This window comes from Eptesicus fuscus, chromosome 21 (assembly GCF_027574615.1).
Source record: "Eptesicus fuscus isolate TK198812 chromosome 21, DD_ASM_mEF_20220401, whole genome shotgun sequence".
NCBI lineage: Eukaryota > Metazoa > Chordata > Mammalia > Chiroptera > Vespertilionidae > Eptesicus > Eptesicus fuscus.
This window is the reverse complement of record NC_072493.1, coordinates 5,977,001-5,998,050: the sequence shown is the minus strand read 5'-3', so window position 1 is coordinate 5,998,050 and position 21,050 is coordinate 5,977,001. Positions and strand designations below refer to the sequence as shown.

The window sequence follows — 21,050 nt, the reverse complement described above, 5'->3', positions numbered from 1 at the left end:
GAGGGAGGCAGGACAAGGTCTGAGGGCTGCAGAGGGGGACTGTCCCTCAGGCTGAGGGGGCCCAGGCAGGGGTGGCTCAACTGTCCCCACCTGCGCTGCTCCACCAACCACTTAACCATCCCATCCCTCACACACACCCAGTGAGTACAGGCAGCTGGCACTGACCCTCCAGCAAAAATAAAGACACATCCTGGCAGCTCTTCTCGAAAGACATTGAACTTCCACAATGGAGAATCCAAGGCTTTTTCATCAAGGCTCGAGGTCCCACAGTCAATCAGGTGGCCTCGGCCTACAAATGAGTTCCTGTCCCCCTCGCCCACCTCGGGTCCAGAGCACCCAGATAGAAGTGTTGCTGGGGAGCTGCCACCTGGTCCATGGACCTTGCACGCAAAGCTCTAGATGTGAGCAGACGCAGCAGCTTGAGAAAGGCAAAGGTATACAGATGTAAAAAATCCTGGTGGGAACAACGATGGGCAGGAAATAGGAGAAAAGTCGGCTCAAAGACATTTTAGAATGATTTGACAGAACCAGAAGAGGCTGATTTAAAAAAGAAATAATCAGAGCACAATCTGAAAAACAATTCGAGATTTAAAATAGGATCGCTAAAACAAAATGTTCCGAAGAATCCTAAGATAGAGTCTACTGGAGCACAGGATAAAAAGAGAGAAAATGGGAACGAACAGATAAAATCCAGAAACCCAGTGCTCACTAAATGGAGGTCTGGGAGAAGAGAGAAAAGACTGGGAGGGCAGGGAGGAGTGGATGAAGCCAGCCACTCCCCCATCTTTGCATCACTCCTTCTCAGGGGAGCTCGGATGAGAGCTCCTGGACTTAGCACCCCAACACTGGAGGATGGTGTACTCAGGAAGGGGAGCTGGTGGTCAGGAAATGGCAAGTGATACCACTTTGTTGATGTGGCCTGACCACACCAAGGGAGCCAGGGCCATACACCCTCTGTCCTCTGGGCACGCGCACCCCAGGTATAACCTGTGTCACTGCGAGAGATGCTACAATCAGAGCAGGGGACTGAGCCCTGCAGCTCATCACCAATGCCCTGCCTCCTGGCTAAGGCCAGTCCACCCTCTTTGGATCAGTGGTTCCCCTGCTTATGGCTGCACTCAGCTCCCTCTATCTGGTTTACAAGGACATCAGGACTTTTCTCGACGGCTTGGGTGAGTGCTTGGCTAGTAAACATTCGGCCTTTTCCAGAATGTCCCTAACAGTCCACATCAATACACTCCCAGCAGCCACGTTTGTACTGGGAGATTCTGGTCATGACCAAGTGGCACAAAACTACATTTCTTTTTAAATTTTTATTTATATTTATTACTTTTTAAAGTATATTTTTATTGATTTCAGAGAGAGAGGGAGAGGGAGAGAGAAACAATGAGAGAGAATATCATGGATCGGGTGCCTCCTGCACACCCTCTACTGGGGATTGAGCCCACAACCCGGGCATGTGCCCTGACTGGGAATCTAACCGTGACCTCCTGGTTCAAAGGTCGACGCTCAACCACTGCGCCACGCCGGCGGGGCCAGTTTCTAGTTTAAATATTAACTAGGTTTTGTTACTGGATATTTGGTAGGTGTGACCATCGGTAAGGAGACTTCCAGTTTCAGCTGACATGGAAGGGATTGGAAGTCATCCTTATCAGAAAAGAGCTCAAGAATTGAGAACTCAGTGCCTCCTCTGGGACCTACCAAGGAGCTGAGGCTGGGGGCAAACGGCCACCCTGGGGCCTAGAGATGTGCCAGCACAGAGGGTGCAGGAAAGACCTCTGGAGCAGAAACCTCTGAAGCCAGGGGCAGACAGCACCTCCATGGTGTTTCTGACGCATGCTGGGCGCGGCAGGACTAGTGCGTGTGAGACACGCCTGGGCTGCAGTCTTGGTGGGCAGAGGGCACACTGTCCTGGGTACTCCTAGGATCCTGCCAGGTTCTCGCAGTTCAGAACCAAGAAAAAGAATCCCCTCACAGCTCTAACCGAGAGAAGAAATAACCCATCACCCTGAAATACACTGGCATCTTTCTCCAGGACAAAGGCCAACCCCCAAGGAAAAGCCTTTCTAGAGCCTTAGTCTCCGAGAGGGAAATGGTTAGATTACGTCACACACAGGGGAAGCTAATGTGTCCCTCTACCAAAGAACTTTCCAAATGAGCCAATGCTTTAGCACCATGAGCGTCTGAAATACATTACTTTCTACGCGGCAAGCTGCAGCCCAGTCAGCAGGCCCCTCCCTTATCCAATGACTAGTTCAGCGTGACTCCTCTAAGGCTTTCTGCTTAAAGGGACAGACTGTGACATCGAGAATTCTTTAAGGAGATGCCTACGCAGTAAGCTGTTCTTGCTTTCTCTGGGACATATATTTGGTTCACGGCATTTTTCGGTATTAACCAATTTTATTTTTTTTTCTCAAAATGAGATCGTTTTCTTATGTTTCAAAGATAAAAATCACATTAGTATTCTCAGGAATAAGAATTATTCTAAGGCTTTATTATTATGGCTTTAAAATGCACACAAGAAAACTGCACTAGTACCTGCAGATAAATATGGGGGTTGAAGGGAAAGGAATTCTTAGGAAAATTTTACATCCTAGCTAGAGTCTCTCTTAAGCTCCCTCTGCTGGCTACCATTTAAATAGAGTAAAAAACAAAACCAAGCCTTAAGCCTCTTTTCTTTGGGGAGTTGCAGGAAGATGAGATGCAGGGTGGAACTGAGATGCTGTTGAGGCTAAGCCTGCTCCTGCCTGCCTTCCCTAATTAGGCTGTGGGACTTCCAAACAGAGTTGGCCCAGGGGGATAGGTTTAAAATAGGGAGAGTTCTTGTCAAGTCTGAATATGTTAATCATTAAATCGATATGCAAAACTACAAAAGCATTTAATATAAAATGAAACAATTATAAATGGTTAGCATTTAACACTGGAAAATTAAGAATTTAAATATATTTCACAAACTCCACTAGAACAATAAGCTTGTAATATTATATAATCTATTCGTTTAAATATTAAGGTTTATTTTTTTTTTCAGATTGAGATTAAGTAACAATTTAAATAATTATCAGGATGTATTAAATGAACATCCATTCAGATAAAACATTACTGCTTAAAAGTGGATACGAAATATTTTGCATGTAATAAATATATTTAATGTTTAGGTTAACAAGCACCATCTCGAGAGCAGAAAAGTATTTTTTCATAACCAATAAATAAATTACATTCAGGAAAACAATGTGTTTATATCTGAAGTATCAGATAACTTTAAATGTTTTTCTTAATATAGCACCCAAACTTCCAAACTGTCTAAAAAGTATCTCCCAAAATATAACTCATACTTAAGTCATAAAAATAAAGGCCAAGGAAAAAATCAATTTAAGACAAAATTTACAATTTATATTAATTCCCCATTCAATAAAATACCAACTGCCAATTGTTAAAAAGTAAATGAACTATATATATGCAATCCATTAGTGCTGAAAATCTGAAATATATATATTTTTAAAAGTCATTCTTTCTCAAAGTATTTAAAATATTGCATCTCTGGTGGCAAACCTGAAAATTATCAACCATTTTATTTCCCTCGTTTTCATACTTCTGCTCCCGTCCCTACCCCTTTAACAGTCATTCAGCTTTTTTTTTTTCCTTTTCTTTTTTTTTTTGTAAATACACTTATATCCCAAACACAAAACACTGACAATACTCCTTGGGAACCAAGGAAAGCCCAGAACAGCCCCAGCCTACAGCTTTGCTCCCAAAGCGTGGCCCAGGCGCAGTGACAGGGAGGCCATCACCAGTCCTTCCTGAGGCCTCAGAATGCTCCCGAGAGTCCACAGCTGTTTGAGACTTTGCTGATGCAATCCCGAAGAAAGTGTCAACACATTCTGCAGACAAATATCAGAGAATAAGTCTTTGATTGATAATTTTTCTATTTATTTCTGCCAAGGCGACTGAAAACACAAAAGCCTTTTCATCAGAGAGGTTAGCATAGATGTCAATTTCCTTTTCCTGTTTTTCTGTTAAAAGAAAAAGGGAAAGCTTACTATAAAGGCAGTAGATGCAGTGTTTTTGTTTAAAAACTTAAAGCTTTCAAGTATTTCTTTAAATGACAATATTATACATGATACTACAATGTACATTAAGTATTTCAAAGTATTATGCTACTGAACTGAAAAAAAAATTTAATTTCAAAGGAGTTATTGAAATGTCATGAACTACATTCTGAAGACTAACTGTACAGACTATATATATTTCTATATATCTTCTAATATCTACATCATTTCTGCAAGAATCTCAAATAGTTCTTTCTCCTCGCTAGTATGGGCCAAATGACGCTACCAAAATGAATTTTCTCACCCTAGAGATAGTCCTTCCTGAAAATCAATGGTGTCTTTGTGACTATATTAACTTCTTCACCTTAGCCTTGCTACCAAATATAAAAACAAACATTTATTTCTATTTTTCCTTTCCTGATTAAAAATGCAATCCAAGTTCGCGGTAGAAAAAGTTTTAAATACAGAAGGACAAAAAGAAAGCATCTAGCTCTTAAGTCAGCTAAACTCACAATTAGCATTTTTGTGTACATTCTTCCAAAATTTTCCCAAGCTCTATCATGATTCTACTTTGTCTGGTTTTTATGCTGTTATTGTTTTGCTCTTTAATCCAAGTTAAACATTCATCTATCTTAAAGTCAAATCATTTTTACAGAACTGGTTACCAAAATCACAAGTCCTCCTCCCATGCACATTTCCCACTCTCCACATGCACCCACATTCTTTTTCAGTTGTTCCTTCTTGTTTTTGTCTATCTGTAAAGAACATTTTTACATGACGCTACTGCTTGGATTTTTTGTGTTTGTTTTAGGCATTAACTGACTTTCACAGTGGAAAATTAGGATTATATTGTTTTCCATCTCTTGCCCCCACCACGTGCTTCCCTCCCATCTTCCCATTATAGTTATGTCACAATTTTGGTGCGATTACTATTCAATATTCACATTATTCTGACTGTGTAAATGATTTCACTTTACACGTACACTGTCTTCCCTGAAAAGATTCTCTTTTTACATCTGCTTAATTTTCATTACTAATTGAACCAAACTCTCTGAGTTGTATAAAATTTTCAGAATGTTTATACATAATCAGGTATTAGATCAATTTTCCTTCTTGAATAAATCTCTGCAGGTCTTCTGCTCTGCTCCAATCTGAAATGGTCGCTTTCGGAGCTTACTGATGGCCCATTATCATCTTGAGATCTCTCTCCAACATCATGCTGGAGATTCTCTCATCCCTCTCTCAAGTTGGACCCTGTGTCCCACGTCCCAGCATACTTTCTTGGTTCACCTCTTCATTTTGATGGCATGTATCTTGCAGTAGGTCCTGAGGAAGGGAGTATAGGTAGCAAATTTTTGAGACCCTGAAGGTCCAAAATACATCTTTAGTCTACCCTCACACTAATTCATAGTGTGGTTGACTAAAGACTCATAGATTTCCACTCAGTATTATGAAGGCAAAAAACTGTCTTCCATTAACTGGTGCTACTGCTAAAAAAAAATAAACACCCCAATACCCCTCTTGCAGTTTTTAAAAAATTATTGCTAAATCTGCAGTGAAATACATAAACTAGGTCTTAAGTGTGTAATTGGAGGGATTTTAATGAGCATACGCCAATGTAACCCACACTACAATCACGATACAGAAATTCCTCACACTCCTTTCCCGACAATCCCTCCTCACCCCATCAGCAACTTCTGATTCCATCGCCATAGAATAATTTTGCCTACTCTTAAACTTCATATAGATGACATCGTACTGTTTTGTGTCTAGCTTCTGTTGTTTAACATGTTCTTGAAATGCATCGGTGCTGTTCATATATCAGTAGATGGTTCCACTGTATTAGTTCTAATACCATTTTGATTCTTTTGTCTTTTCCCTGAATACTAGAGGATGCCCTTTAACCAGAGAGAGATGACTTATGATAATATGCTTTGGCAGAACTCTACTTTTAACCATCCACTGAGAATCTGTGGGCCGCTTCAATATGAAACTCAAAGTTCTTCAGGTTTGGGAAAACTTCTTAGATTATTTCACTGATAACTGCCTTCTCCTCCATCTTCTATGTTCTTCTTCTGCAATGTCAATTATTTATAGATGTTGATCTCAAACTGGTCCTCTAAATTTCTTACCTTTCCCATTCTATTTTTTTTTTCACCTCATATTCTATTGTTCTACACTCTGGTATATTTCTTCAATTTTGTATATAAGCCTTTGGTGATGGTTTTTCTTTTCTAAAATCATATACATGTGTGTGTGTGTGTGTGTGTGTGTGTGTGTGTGTGTGTGTTCATATTTAAAAGTTCCTTTTCCAGGTACTTTTTTTGGACACTGGCAATTTTTTGTTTAAATATCATCTTATTCTTGTTTTATGACTATAATATGTTCTCTTATGATGAATATTTATAATAGCCTTAATTTTTTCTTCTCCCTGCAAAAACTTGTTTTATTCAAATGTTTTTTCTTCCCTGATGATTTGGACTTAGCCTTTCACAATAGATGCTTTCTTCCATACATCCGGGTAATTCTTGGCAATATGCTCATACGTGGAAGTGGGACCAAAAAAGCTATGATTATCTCCTGCACACTGTGGCCGTCCCTTCAGGATGATCTGCCTGGGCCGTTTCTTTGTGCAATCACAATGAGAATGTCTTTAGTTCAGGCCTTTGCTCTTGGGCTCTTCAGAGTCCCTAGAGAAGATACTGCTCATCTCTTACCTGGAAGACATAAGCCTTACCTGCAGAACTCCATATCTACCATCTCCAATTCTCACCTCACCTTGATCTTCACCTAGTACCCCTGCCCTCAGTGAAGCCTGGGGTTCCCTAGGCCAGAGACTCGCTTTGTCTCATCTTTTTCAAAGGATAAACTTGGAGAGAGGCAAAGACGAGGTAAAATAGCCTTAACGGGATATTTTTAAAAGTCTTTCAAACAATATTGTTTTTAGCCTCACTTTCACCTCTATACTTCCCAACATAACTGATGTGCAAATTCCTCATCTTAAGGCAGTTGTGTTAAAAAAAAAAAATCAGTTTTTTTCTTAGCTTTTGACAAAGGAGCTTACAATTTAGGTTTCATAGGTGTGCTGAAGCAGTTACCATTTTCCAGAATTTTGCTGTTTCTCCCATTCCTTGTCCTTGTGGGATTTTGCCATTTTTGAAAATACCTTTTACTAGGATTTGGGGAGGATGCAGAGTTAAATGTGTTTATTTAAGCCACCATCTTTAACTTGAAGTCTACAGGAATTCTGTATGTTCATTAACAAGACATTCAGAACTGCCCAATATATTTTAGTCAAAAATGTCACTACATTACTAATATCCCAAGTAATCATACTCCCCACATATAAAATGAAGACTTATCTTAAACAACCCAAAATTTGTTATGTTTAATGATTTGTTTTTATAATTTTATAAAGAAATGTTGTTATCTGGATGCCTAACAAGCTTTCGTTTTCTATTCTTTTTTCTTCCTGTTCTTTTTCAAAATATTGAAAACAAGAAAGTCAATTCAAAATGTGTTTTTAGAAACAGTGTCAGGTTGTTCTTATTAAAATAACGGCAAACCTTGCTTCAAACTTTTCAAGTGCCCCATGAGCAGACAATAAAAACTAAATTAAATAGCTACTTAACACTAAGAAGCTATTCTAAAATATACAGACACTCCAAAAGTCTTATTTCCTCTCTATATTTAGAAAACTTGGTCTGCCTCAAAGGTTAGCGAAGTGCAGCCTAGGTGCCCCGCGGGCCCACCACCTGTTTCTGTCAAGCCTAACTGGCACACGCCCTGCCCGTTCATTTACATCGTGTCTACGGCTGTTTTCCGGCTACAATGACAGAGCAGAGTAGCTGTGATAGAGACTGTATGGCCCACAAAGCCTAAAATACTTATCTGGCTCTTTACCGAAAAGGTTTGCTGACCATCCACCCCCACCCTGGGTCTACATTAAAAGATGTGTTTATTCTACAAAAGTTGCTTTGAGCACTTTCCTGTTTGTATTAGGAGCAAATAAATTAAGCCATATTTTATTCTAGAAATAATTTCTTAAAACTTTTTTTATAATAAACTAAAAATACTTGAAAAAATGTATAGCCAAATCAATGCTTCTTTCTTCCAAGTTACCATGAAATAAAAGTTCAAACCTGCATACAAGGTCCTAGCACAACCCAGACTTCATTCCCTGTCTGTTTTCTCCCCTCCGCTCACCCTCCACCAGAAGCATTCCTTCTTCATTCTTTGGTTATATTCCCTTTACTTCAGTGGAAAAGAATGTTCTGTTTTCTGGGCCAAGCAGTATTTTCCTCTCTTTCTTTTTTCTGTTGACTTTATTTACCTAGTGTAGCACTGATTTTTCTGATCATCCCACTGTTAAAGCAGCACATTCAAATTGAGGAAATAACTCAAACTCTCTGGGAGAGCAGTGTAACAGAAGGAAAGAGAAAAAGCAGTAAAATTACCCAAGGAATTAATGAGTAAGGAGAGTCTTCATAGAAGACAGCCAAACACAATATAAACGGTATTCCTTTAGCCATACAACAGAAAATCTTTACTTTGACAAAAGTTAAGGACAGCTGTATCAGTGAAGTCATTTTCCCTAACAGCAGTTACTTTATTCAAGTAAAAGCAGAGAAAAATGATAAACAGGTAAAATTTTCTCTATGTCTAAAAAAAGAGAAATTTACATTTATGCTCAATATTTGAATACCTAAAACTAAATACCTGAAAAAGCAGAGCACAACTCACATATAACTAAGAAATGCATTTCACTGAAGATGAAGTTACTTTAAGAGGTTTTTAGAGAATTGTAAAGAGCAACTATACTGAAGAACATTTTCAATAGTTAATTTTAAAAACTCATAGTATAGCAGTTTGAAATAAGTCTTAACAGAACCCAGATTTATCTTTAAAAAAATAAAAGTACAACCACTTGAACAGGATGTCACATACACGTTATTATCTCTGAACTCTACTATCATCAATTCATAGCAAGGTGAATATTACCTAATTTAAGCCTTTAGTTTTCTAATAAAAATTACATCGATGAAAAACATCAACATCGACTGGCTGCCTCCTGCACACTCCCCTACTGGGGATCAAGCCTGCAATCTGGGCATGTGCCCTGACCAGGAATCGAACCAGAGACCTCTTAGTGCATGGGTTGATGCTCAGCTATTGAGCCATACTGGCCAGGCGAGGAAATGCTTTCAAACTAAAATGTAACTGGGGATTTTTAAGTCCAGGAGCTCCATGCCTGGCGAACACTTCCTTCGAGGCTAGCTAATTAGGATCTTAGGAAAACAAAGTAAGTGGAAACAAGCTGCTTGGGTTATCATACCTCTTTCTTCCTCGTGTTTTTTGGCAGATGCACTTTTAGGTCTTCCTCTTCCTCGCCTGCTATGATCTGAATGGCTGTTACTCCGGGACCTCTTTCTGTTTTCTAAGTCCTTATTTCCTGTCGGGTGCATCTTCTCTCTCCTAGCTCTCTCTGTGCGCCTCCTCTTGGCCTCATGCTTGTTTTCTGTATGGATGAATAAAAGTGATATATTTTAGGGCTTAGCAAGAACTGTTTGCCCAAGTTCTCCCTGTCTTCTTTTTTCTTTCTAAAAGCACTACAGTTTGCTGCCTGGCAAATTTCATTAAACTACCACCATGACATTTATGCCCCTCATATCCACACAGGAAAAAAGAAATTCAACAGCATTCAGGTGACCCATGAGCACATGAGGGAGGAGTCTTATAACAGAAGACTTTTCTTTACTTGGCACCTTTAACTTCAGCCCCTACAAGTCTGCACAATTCCACAGTGACCTTTCTGCTCTTTCTCTCTGCTTCCAAGCTAAAAAGGGTGACATATTAGAAAAGGGGGAAAAAGTTTCATTCTTTTTTGCCACTATGCAAATTATGTATTGAAATATGTCAAGTATGCAGAAGTGAAACTGACCTTGCCATAATATATTACAGTTACCAATAAAAAACAAACAGAAAGCATCCACAGAAAATATAACAACACTAGGAAAGTAAGTAGTTTTTATCACCTTAGCCACAGAGGAGGTCATTTCTGACATTCTAAGAACATGCTGATCCCTAAATGGAACAGCAACAGAGGAACTTGACTCAATATGGTAATTTAATTAATACAAGAAACCACCCTCTCCAAACAAATCAAAATGGTTTGATTTGATAAGACAACAAAAATTTTTAAACAGCAAAAACCAAAACTTGCTTTAATCCACCCATACCTGGAAAGAAAATTCCCCAAATGCTTAAAAATTACTGTGGGGGAGGCAAATCACATGCTACAAAATGGATGAACTTTGAAAACATTAGGCTAACTGAGATAAGCCAGACACAAAAGGACAGATACTGTAGGATTCCACTTTCAGGAAACGACAGTAGTCAAATTTACAGGCACAAAAAGGAGAATAGTGGTTACCTGGGGCGGGGCAGGGCGGGGTGGGGGGCGGGGGAGGAGAGGAATGAGGGGTACTGTTTAACGGGTACAGGGTGTCAGTTTGGGAAGATGAAAAGAGTTCTAGCGATGGATGGTGATGATGGTTAAGTACACAATAAGAATGTACTTAATGCACTGAAACCGGTTTGGCTCAGTGGATAGAGCGTTGGCCTGCGGACTCAAGGGTCCCGGGTTCGATTCCGGTCAAGGGCATGTGCCTTGGTTGCGGGCACATCCCCAGTGGGGGGTGTGCAAGAGGCGGCTGATCGATGTTTCTCTCATCGATGTTTCTAGCTCTCTACCCCTCTCTCTTCCTCTCTGTAAAAAAATCAATAAAATATATTTTTTTAAAATGTACTTAATGCCACTGAACTATGCACTTAAAATGATCAAAATACTAAATTTTGAGGAAGGCCTCTCTGAGAGGCCACAATAAAAGATGAAAAAATAAGATTTGATAAAAAAGAAGAAAGTAGCCCTAACCAGTGTGGCTCAGTGGATAGAGCGTTGGCCTGCGGACTGAAGGGTCCCGGGTTCGATTCCGGTAAAGGGCATGTACCTTGGTTGCAGGCACATCCCCAGTGGGGGTTGTACAGGAGGCAGCTGATCAATGTTTCTCTCTCATTGATGTTCTAACTCTCTATCCCTCTCCCTTCCTCTCTGTAAAAAATCAATAAAATATATATATATAAAAAAGAAGAAAGTAGAAAACAAGATGAACTGCTAAAAATTAAAGTGCAAAAGACACACTATAAAATAGCATCTGCAGACCAAATTACAGATCTAGAAAGGAAATTCAATTAAAGTTCCTGGAACAAAGCAGAAGGACAAAAAGACAGAATATGTGACAGTAAGTGAAGAGAAATGAGAAAAGTCCAAGAAATCTAACACTGCTCATTTATGACAATATTGTAATTATCTACCCAATATTCAGTCTCCTCTCTTGAATAAGAACAGAATCCTGTTCTGTTCACAAGGACAATGCGCGAGCTAAAATATACACATCTGAGACTCCTCATGTGAAGCGGCCATGACATTACATGTCTGGCCAATGACATGTAAGTGGATGAGTAAGGTTTCCAGAAACATTTTTAAGGGGATAAGCATGGCTGGCAAGCCCCTCTGTCCTTCCCTCTTCTTCCTGCTTAGGATGCTTATGAGATGCCCGGGGTAGAACAGCTACCTTGTCATAGGGTGAAAGCCACAGCTTCTCAGGATGGAAGGAAGAGAAGAACCTAGGTCCTTGATGATATCCCTGAATCCTAGTCCTGTGGTGCCAATGTCATCTTTCTTCACTAAACTGTGACGGCAAACTCTGTCCAACCCAGGGCCAGTCAGGTTTGCTGTGGATGGTGATCCTTATATATCATCCAGTAAGTATTGCCAAAAGGAAAAGGGAGAATAATGGTGGAAAAGATATAGAGGTAAAAACTGCCCTAAACTGCACCCTGGAGCGTTCCAGTGGAAAGGCCTGGATGCCACAGAAGAATGGGAACACTTAAGTGCAAAGTAAAGGCATTCACCACATGCAAGATAGGAAATGCATCACCACATGTTTTTCATGAAAATTTTTCCAGGTCTGAAACAATTTCTGCAAAATTTGTTCCAGAGATAAAAACACATGGGTTAAAAAAAAAAAAAAAGTACATAAGAAAAAGTGGGATTATCTCTGGAGTACAATGGAAAGAAACCTTAGTTTGACAGTGTGCAGCTGACCTAAAACCATTCTTTTTTTTTTTAAGTTTATTTTTATTGATTTCAGAGAGGAAGTGAGATGGAATAAGAGAGGTAGAAACATCAATAATAAGAGTCGGCTGCCTCCTGCAATCCCCACACTGTGGATAGAGCCCACAACACACAATTAGTATGTCTTTTGCAAAGGCCTAAAACTGTTCTTTATTAGAAGTCAGAGGATTCTATTAAAAAAGGTCTTAAAGCCCAGCCGATGTGGCTCAGTGGTTGAGCATCGACCTATGAACCAGGAGGTCATGATTTGATTCCCAGTCAGGGCTTATGCCCCGGTTGCGTGCTCTAGGTCCAGTAGGGGGCATGCAGGAGGCAGCTAATTAATGATTTTTATCCACTGATGTTTCTCTCTCTCCCTCTCCCTTCCTCTGTGAAATCAAATAATATATATTTTTAAAATTAAAAAATTATCTTTTATTGGTTTGATTTCACTTTTTAAAGTTAGTACAATTTTAGGTTTAAAGACGGCTCTCTTTTTTATTTTAAACCCAAACTTCTTACTCTGTTTACAAAGTACTACTTAATCTGGCCCCTGCCTAACCCTCCAGCCGCATCTCCACACTCTCCTGCTGTCTACACTGCAACCACATTAGTCTTCATGTCCTTAAAATATACCAATCTTTTTCTAGCCTTAGAATTTTTGCATCTGCTATTTCATCTGTCAAGAATGTTCTCCCTGATCTGATCAAGACTAGTCCATTGACTTGTTCCATTCAGCCTCACCTTAAATGGCACTTCTCAGAGAGGCCTCCTCCAACCATTCAATCAAAAGGAGCCTTCTAGTCACACGCTGGCACAGTACTCATCTGAATTTCCTACAAGGCACTTATCACAAGCTGATATTCTCCATTGATTTGTTCACTATCTATCTCCTGCTCACAGGAGCATTAGCTCCATGACAGCAGCGAGCCGCCTTGATAGGACAGTCATTCATTCATTTATGGCCAAGGCTCTGAATAGTATCTAGCATACAGCAGGTGCTCAGAACGTATTTGTAATCAACCTACTTTTATTTGAGGATCATCACTATATGAAGTCTGATTTTACCAAAGAATAAGTAACAAAATTTCATCTTCTAATAAGTATATCCATTGAATAAATCCAATCTGTCTAGTAAATGAGAATGTAAAATAAAATTATTTTTTAGATCTTCTAAATCAGGAAATTATAAACAATAATCAATATGTCTAAAAATTACGTTCACACCAAAATCAAGTTATATTTTTCCAGTCACTAGTTTAAAAAACTCGAAAGTTGTTATAAATTTTATCAGCATGATGAGAGGAAAAAACCCAAATGTCCATCAACCAGTAACTAAATAAACAAATTGTGGCATATCCATGCAGAGAATACTACTAGGCAATAAAAAGGATTACTTTTTCTTGATATAAACAACAACGTGGCTGAGTCTTAAACTAGTTCAGTGAAAGAAGCCAGACAAAAAAGAATACATATTATATGATTCTATTTATATTAAGTTCTAGAATAGTGACAGAAAACAGAGCAGCAGTTACCTGGGGCTGGGGGTAGCAAGACTACAAAGGGGAATGAGGAAACTTTTGGGAATGAAGGACATGTTCATCATCTTGATTGTGGTGACTGATTGGTGTAAACATATGACAAAACTTATCAAACTGTACACTTTAAATATGTGTGACTTGTTGAATGTCAATTATACCTTAGTGTTTTTTTTTAAATCAAATTGGGTACACACCCTTGCATTAAAATCCTTCAATGGCTCTCCGTACTCCAAAAACAGAAAGTTTGTTACAAGTTTATCAGCACGATAAGGGATTATCATTTAAATGAAGGAACAGCAAACTAATGTCATAAGCTGACTTCCAACAGCTAATAAAAACCAGACACACTTCAATAGATTTTAATGTTTAACTTCAACAAAAATGTAAATAGCAAATTCACAAAAAAAATTAAATTTCTACATCAAATCTAAAAATGTGGTAAACTCTCAATTACCTGTTGAAGGTGGTGATTTCTCTGGGTGCTTTGCATTTAAAAGTTTTCTGCTAATAAATATGTAACCACAGGGACATGACTTACATGCAACAGGAACCTGTAGGAAAAAAAGAAAAATATGTATTATTACTATTTTTCTATTGTTAACCTTCCCAATGTTTACAAAGTCTCCTAAACTGAATGATAAATTACTTAAAGTAGGAATCATAGATTTATTTAAACCCCAGCTCCTTACAACAAATTATTTGAGATGGGTATTGTGTCCTATACATCTTCATATTCCCCTAAGGCTTTACAATACCATGAATAGGTAAATGAATAAAAAACATGTACTGATGAAAGTGACCAACAGAAAAAGCATAATAGAATCAAAGCCAGGAAAAATATGTGGAAAGAAAGGTAACATTTCTTAAAAGATTAGTTTGGCAAGGCCACTGTGACTCAGAGGTTGAGTGTCGACCTATGAATCAGGAGGTCACGGTGCGATTCCAGTCAGGGCACATGTCTGGGTTTCGGGCTCAATCCCCAACAGGAGACCTGTAGGAGGCAGCCAATCCATGATTCTCTCTCATCATTGATGTTTCTATCTCTCTCTCCCTCTCCCTTCCCCTTCCTCTCTGAAATCAATAAAAATATATTTAAAAGGGAAAAAAAAGATTACTTTGCTAGCTGGTATCTCTTGGCAAGACTGCAACTAGTGATGTTTGTACAACCAAAGACTATATTTTGTGATTTAAGGGGAAAAAGTTGACTACGTTTTACTTTCCGGGAAAAAAAAGAAGAAAAAAAAAGATTAGCCTGACTAGCAGTTTACATAGAACAAACTGGAAAGGGAAACGTGGCTGGGAAGTCATTCAAATAATCCCAGCATAAGAGTATGAGGGTCCAACCGGAAACAATAGTAAGAATGAATATGGAGAAAAAGTAGATCTCTGCCAGACATTCCAAAAGGAAGAAAGAACTGAAAATGACTCAGGTTCTTATTTCATAAGATGCCAATTACCAATAACACACACACACACACACACACACACACACACACACACACAGAGTTTACAATAACTAATTTGAGGGACAAAATTATATTACAAGCAAAAGAGAATGCAGGAGAAAGTAGTAATTGAGATCTAGGGTCATATAGTCTCAGCTCCGGAGAGGACACTGGATAAAACAATGTGGATGGGCTCTGAGAAAGAAGATACCTACTAAGAAGGCTCCAGATTATAAAATGGAGCCTACCAGCTGTTTCTACATGGGGCCACTCAGACAAACTGTGCTTCAGGGATCAACATCTTCACCAACCAATCAGAGTAGCTCCATTCTGACCAAGCAGGACAGTGCTTTTGGGACCAAACTGTGAGAAATTGGAGTCCTTATTTGCATGAGGATGAACCAATCAATCAGGGACCAGGGGCAGGGATTTCTTCTGTAAGTCAGCTCCCACACTCTTTTCATTGAAGACAAGACTGTTTCCCCAGCTGGAGCTGAAACACTGAAGATGAAACACCAAAGATGCCTCCCCACCCCAGAGTGGGGAAGAACAGGCAGAGCAGGGCAGAACAGAGCTGTCTAGCCAGAGAGAGGCGTCTAGCCAGAGAGGTGCCTCGCCCCAGCCACCTCACAGCTGTGCTGCTTCATAATTGAGCTGTAACACTGTGTTGTATCACAACTGAGCTGTTTGCACTGATCAAGTCTCTTTCTTCGCCACTCTCCAAATTGGGGATTCCTATTGGTGTTCAATTGGTGCCAACAACAATCAGTTGACAACACTTAAACTCTTCATGCTTCTACTTCTAAAAACGTAAAATACAAATGGCTCCTTTCTCCATTTCAAATGTTCTTGAAAATTATTGAAAAAAATTTTACATTTCACCCAATAACCATTTCACTAAATTAACCTTAATGATCCTTGGAGTCATGTTAATAAAAAACCAGACATGTTAATAAAAAAAAACAGAAATTAATCTCAACAAAAAATACTCAGAATAATTCATCAGAAAATTGCAATTCCCTTTGTAAGATAAATTTTCCCATTGTTCTGCTTGTTAAAAGTTTAGTTACAATCATAAAGCTTTTTATCCGTGTATGTGTGAAATGCCTCATACTCTAGAATATAAATACTTTAAGCTAAATAAAAAATTTGGCAGAATTCTTTTTCTTTGCATAAAAATACTGAACAAAGGATACCTAGTTTGAATTTAAGAAAAATAACAATAAATCCTATAAAAATAATCAAAATCCAGATATGTCTAACAGCTTGCTCTATTTAAAATGTGGTGAGATTCTTTCAAACCATGACAGAAAATGTAACATTACACTTTTAATAGTGTAAAATCTGCCCAAAATAGATACGTTGTCATTTTTAAAATTACACATCTTGATAGAAACCAAGCTAAAAGGCACTGACTCATTTCCCTTACGCTTAATCACATCATTAAGGGCAGTCACCGGAATCTAAATTGTTTTAAATTAATGCCATTCAAAACCACAGAAAACCTGATGTTCTTATTTAAGAGATCCCTGCTCCTCAGCAAGCATTTCTTCTACCTGCTGAAAGTCAATACATTTCTAGTTAAGTCTCTATCCTATACTCTAAAAAATGTATCAGCCCATATCCGGAATTAGCAGACTGCTACAGTTAGATGAGAAATGTACATTTGACTTTGGGATGAAGAATACGCAAATACTACTTTATAGGTTGATTTTCATCCCTTAATGCAAGTGGGCTCCAGATTATAAAATGGAGCCTACCAGCTGTTTCAAGAAACATTCAATGCACCTGAGCTAAGTCACCCTAAAGTCCTTTTTAAAAAGGAAAGTTCCTTTCCCCGGCCCCAATCTACCCACCCACCCACCCACCCACACAAATAACCAAACACCACCAAAACCCAAATCCTATAAAAATTATTATTAAATAGGGTAGACAACTTCATTAACCTCTTTATAGTATAATTTGGATTTTAAACAGCCTAAAATTCCTTCAAATTTCAGTTGCAATGTCAAAGATATTGAAAGTTCTAATGCCACCCTTTCAGGGATTTAAAATAGAAAAAGAAATCCAACCTGGCTGATGTGACTCAGTTGGTTGAGCATGGGCCTATGAACCAGGAGTTCATGATTCGATTCCTGGTCAGGGCACATGCTGGGGTTGTGGGCTCCATCCCCAGTAGGTGGTGTGCAGGAGGCAGCCAATCAATGATTATCTCTCATCATTGACATTTCTCTCTCTCTCTCTCTCCCCTCTCCCTCCCTCTCTGAAATCAATAAAAATATATTTAAAATAAATAAATAGAAAAAAAATCCAAAATTTTGTTTACTGATGGCTTATTGTCTATCAATTTATTTCTTGAAAAGTGTATTTAGGTTGTTCGTTTTACAAGTAAAACAGGTTAAAAAAAAACTACAAAAAAAAAATCCTGTTCCTTTATTGTTTCAGTGATTTAAAAAAGCTCTAAAATAACCGCATTATAGAGAACTAATTTATATTCTTTGCTGCTAAAAGAAAGTTACCTATAGTGGGCATGTTTGCTATATGTCACATAAAAAATTTCTTATAAATGAAAAAACAAACAGCTGCTCTATTTTTAAAAATTAAGGCAAAAACAGAAACATACACAAAAATACCAGAAAAGTAACTAGAATCACCAATAGTATTATGCACAGTAATTTGGGTTTAGTGGATGTGAAAATGAAAAGTATTGTGGTTTAGATGTTTCAGAACTATATTTTCAAATGGAGGCATTTAAAAGGGATGTTCAAAAACAACAAAAATTCTAGGGCTGTCTTCTTTGCTGCTCTCTCTCTACCTGTTTTTAAACTTATACACACACGTATGTATCTAATGGGGGCCATCTCAAATTTTGAAGATTTTTTTTTCAATTGATTTTTAGAGAGGAAGCGGGGAGAGAGAAAAACATCTATGTGAGAAACAGTCATCAGTTGCCTCCCATACACACCCCTAGGAGATCGAACACCCAATCCGGATATATTCCCTGACCCGGAATCGAACCCACCGGGATGACACGCAGAACAACTGGACCACAGAGGCCAGTGCTAAAGGTTTTACATTTGTATTTATAAACTAAATTTGCATTTAATATTTTTAAACTATGTAGTAGCTTGCTATGGACTGAACTGCGTCCCACCTCCCATCCCAAATTCATACACTGAAGCCCAACCCCCCAATTGGGTGGGGTTTGGAGATGAGATGATGAGGTCGTCTCAGGAGATTAGTGTCACTATAATAAGAGACATCAGAGAGCTCTCTGCCAAGACCACGGACAGCCAGCCTCCAGACGGTGAGGAAATAAACTGTTGGTTGAACCACCATCTGTGGTATTTTATGGCCCCTAGGGGGGCGATTGTGTGTGTAAAACAAAAGTGATGTGCTCTTCCCAAATAAAATGCTGATCACCTTTTGTTGAACAGTTACAGGACTCCTATAAGTTTATTCCTCTTTCCTCTTACTTTAACCAGGATATCAAAAGCAGGTTATTTTTCCCGAAAGGTTACTTCTTGCCAAGTAAAACAAGGTCAGGATTTGCAATAACTTGCACCCAACAGAAAACTGGAATGCATCATACATACCATGAAAACCTTACACTTCTGTACTCTTCACTGGGATGGACGGAAATGGTTTAAACATTGAAATAAACCCCTACAAAGCAACTTCAATCGCCAAGTCCTAATTTTGTCAGAATTTAACAAACTCAGTTTCTGGGTAAGAATGGAAGTTTAACTCTTCACTTTGGAAGCCATGACTACATCATTTTTATAATGCATACTCAAACTCCTACGATCAATAAACGGTAGGATCAGAATCTCCACCACGGCCCATAAAAGATACTGAATAAAACATGCAAACATTTTCTGTTACAAGGGCTGATCAATGTATAAGACTGCTCCTTAAAGAATGCACTAAAAGTCAGCTTATTAAAAGTCTCCAGCCATTTCAAATCACTCCTGATCAAAAAAACAAAAATAAAAAGGGGGAGGGGCGGGGAGAGGGAGGAGAAAGGTAGTCATTTTGAAAAAATTCTCTCAGTGGAAAAGAAAAAAACACACCCAGATCTGCATGCTGGCATGAAACGAGAGCCTCGCGACTGGTTTTAATTGAGAGTTTTAGCTCATTAGACTGGGGCTTTGGAGGGACGGCTATTATCCTGGTAAAGAAGGAGGCATGCTTAAACTAACACACAATAAATGGGCATTTTAAAATTACAGTTCCGACACCATGGATTCTGTGTAGAAAGCAGTCATTTAAAATGCCCGGAACCATATATATATATATATATATACTTTTTAATTTTTATTTTAAGATCTGGAAGCAGAAACGCCCAATTTCCAGTAGAGGATGCCGTGGCGGGCGGGGGTCGCGGGCGCCAGGAGGGTAGGGCTTCCCGGGGGCGTTAGTCCGTCATGTAAAACAACGTAAAGAAAGAATGCACCGTGACTCACGTCACAAATCTAGGAAGTATATTTAGAAGAAGAAAAAAGATCTCCAAACTCGCCGACATAGAAAACCATGACACTGCGGTCCCTTTTGTCACATGTGGGCGTCCGCCCGGGGCGCGGCGGGGACAGTGGGGTGCCCGCTCCCCTGTGAGGGGAACAAAGCCACCCTGAGGGCAGGACGGGGCGTCCGGCGCCAGGAGCCGGCTCCAGGGGGCAGCCGCGCGTTCCCGTCGGGGCACGAGGGGCTGAAGGGCGCAGACCCGCCGCTGTCACCGGAGCCGCCGGGATGGCCGGGACAAGCCCACGCCCCCTTCCGCGCCGCCCGCCGCAGGGCCGTCTCACCGCCGCCAGGTGTGCGCCGGCCCGGCCACCCCGGGCTCAGCTGCGGTCCGGGTGCCCCGTGGCCGCCGAGCCCAAAGGCCGGCCCACCGCTCGGCCGCCGGGACCCGGCGACGGGGCCTCTCCACAGCCAACCGCCGCCAGCAACGGCCGCCCGCCCGCCGGCCCGCCGCCCACCTGTTGGTCGCACTCGGGGCACGATTTGGTGGCCATCTTCACTTTCTTGGCTCGACTCGCAGACATGCTCCCCTCCGGCAGCGGCGGCGGCGGTGGCGACGGCTTGGGCTCCTCCCCTCGCACCTCAGAGGCCCAGCCTCCGCCCGCCCGGTCCCGCTGCCCTAACTGAGGCGCTGCCCGGTGCGCGCGCGCGTGCGCGAGGTTGGGCGGAGCCTGCGTGCGAGGGGGCGCGGCGTGCGAGGGGGCGGGGCCTGCGTACGAGGGGGCGCGGCTGCAAGGGGGCATGGCGCGACGTGGCGTGCGCTAGCTCCGTGGGACTTGGGACTGCGCTCCCACCCACCCACCCACTCAAACGCGTCGGGATTCTCACCAGAGGTAGACGGGTGGACCCGCCCGCGAGACTATGGCCACTCCTTCTCTCGGTTAGGCGAACAGCGAGGAGGCGTGGCTCGGACGGGATCTGACGATGACGGGCATCTGGCTCGACCAATGAGTGCACAGAACACCAATAGGTGCTGGCCACGCCTCGCCCCGGAAGAAAGGAGAAGGAGGGTGAGGAGGGGGTGGGAGGTCCGTCGCCACGGGTTGTGGCATTTAGTTAACTTCAGTAACTGTTAGTAAGTCTAATCATTGAGGAGCTGTAGACATCTGATGAGTCTACTCTATGCCAGGCACTGGGGTCGGCGCGGCGAGATACAATATTCGTGGTCAAATATTTATTGAAGGCCAATCTGCCACACGAATGTGAATACTAGGAAATGCTGGACCTCAGAATCACCCCGACTAGTGCAGACGACCCAACATTCCACTCCAGAGGAGTTGGGTGGTTGATGGGAAGAGTAAAGCGGTTGAAATCCACTTAG

At 40.6% G+C, this 21,050-nt stretch overlaps 1 protein-coding gene across 2 annotated transcripts; it reads right to left on the bottom strand.

Annotated features, from left to right (window-relative positions):
- Nucleotides 1–1,376: 1,376 nt before the first annotated feature.
- LOC103295872 (UPF0547 protein C16orf87) lies at nt 1,377–20,388 on the bottom strand. Of its 2 annotated transcripts, XM_008152353.3 has the most exons (4): nt 20,188–20,384; nt 14,218–14,314; nt 9,382–9,564; nt 1,377–4,010 (listed from the first exon to the last, which is right to left on the bottom strand). In XM_008152353.3, the coding sequence occupies exons 1-4, from the start codon at nt 20,251–20,253 to the stop codon at nt 3,892–3,894; spliced, it is 465 nt and encodes a 154-aa protein (XP_008150575.1). In that variant the 5' UTR covers nt 20,254–20,384; the 3' UTR covers nt 1,377–3,891. The 2 variants fall into 2 exon arrangements, with proteins under 2 accessions (XP_008150575.1, XP_027982815.1); XM_028127014.2 differs by lacking the exon at nt 9,382–9,564 and having other exon boundaries at nt 20,188–20,388.
- Nucleotides 20,389–21,050: the final 662 nt, after the last annotated feature.

Coding starts and splice junctions, on each gene's coding strand:
- LOC103295872 (XM_008152353.3), bottom strand. CDS start 20,253: ATGTCTGCGAGTCGAGCCAAGAAAGTGAAGATGGCCACCAAATCGTGC. Junction 14,315..20,187: donor GCCCCGAGTGCGACCAACAG/GTGGGCGGCGGG, acceptor TTTTTCCTACAG/GTTCCTGTTGCATGTAAGTC. Junction 9,565..14,217: donor GAAATCACCACCTTCAACAG/GTAATTGAGAGT, acceptor TCATCCATACAG/AAAACAAGCATGAGGCCAAG.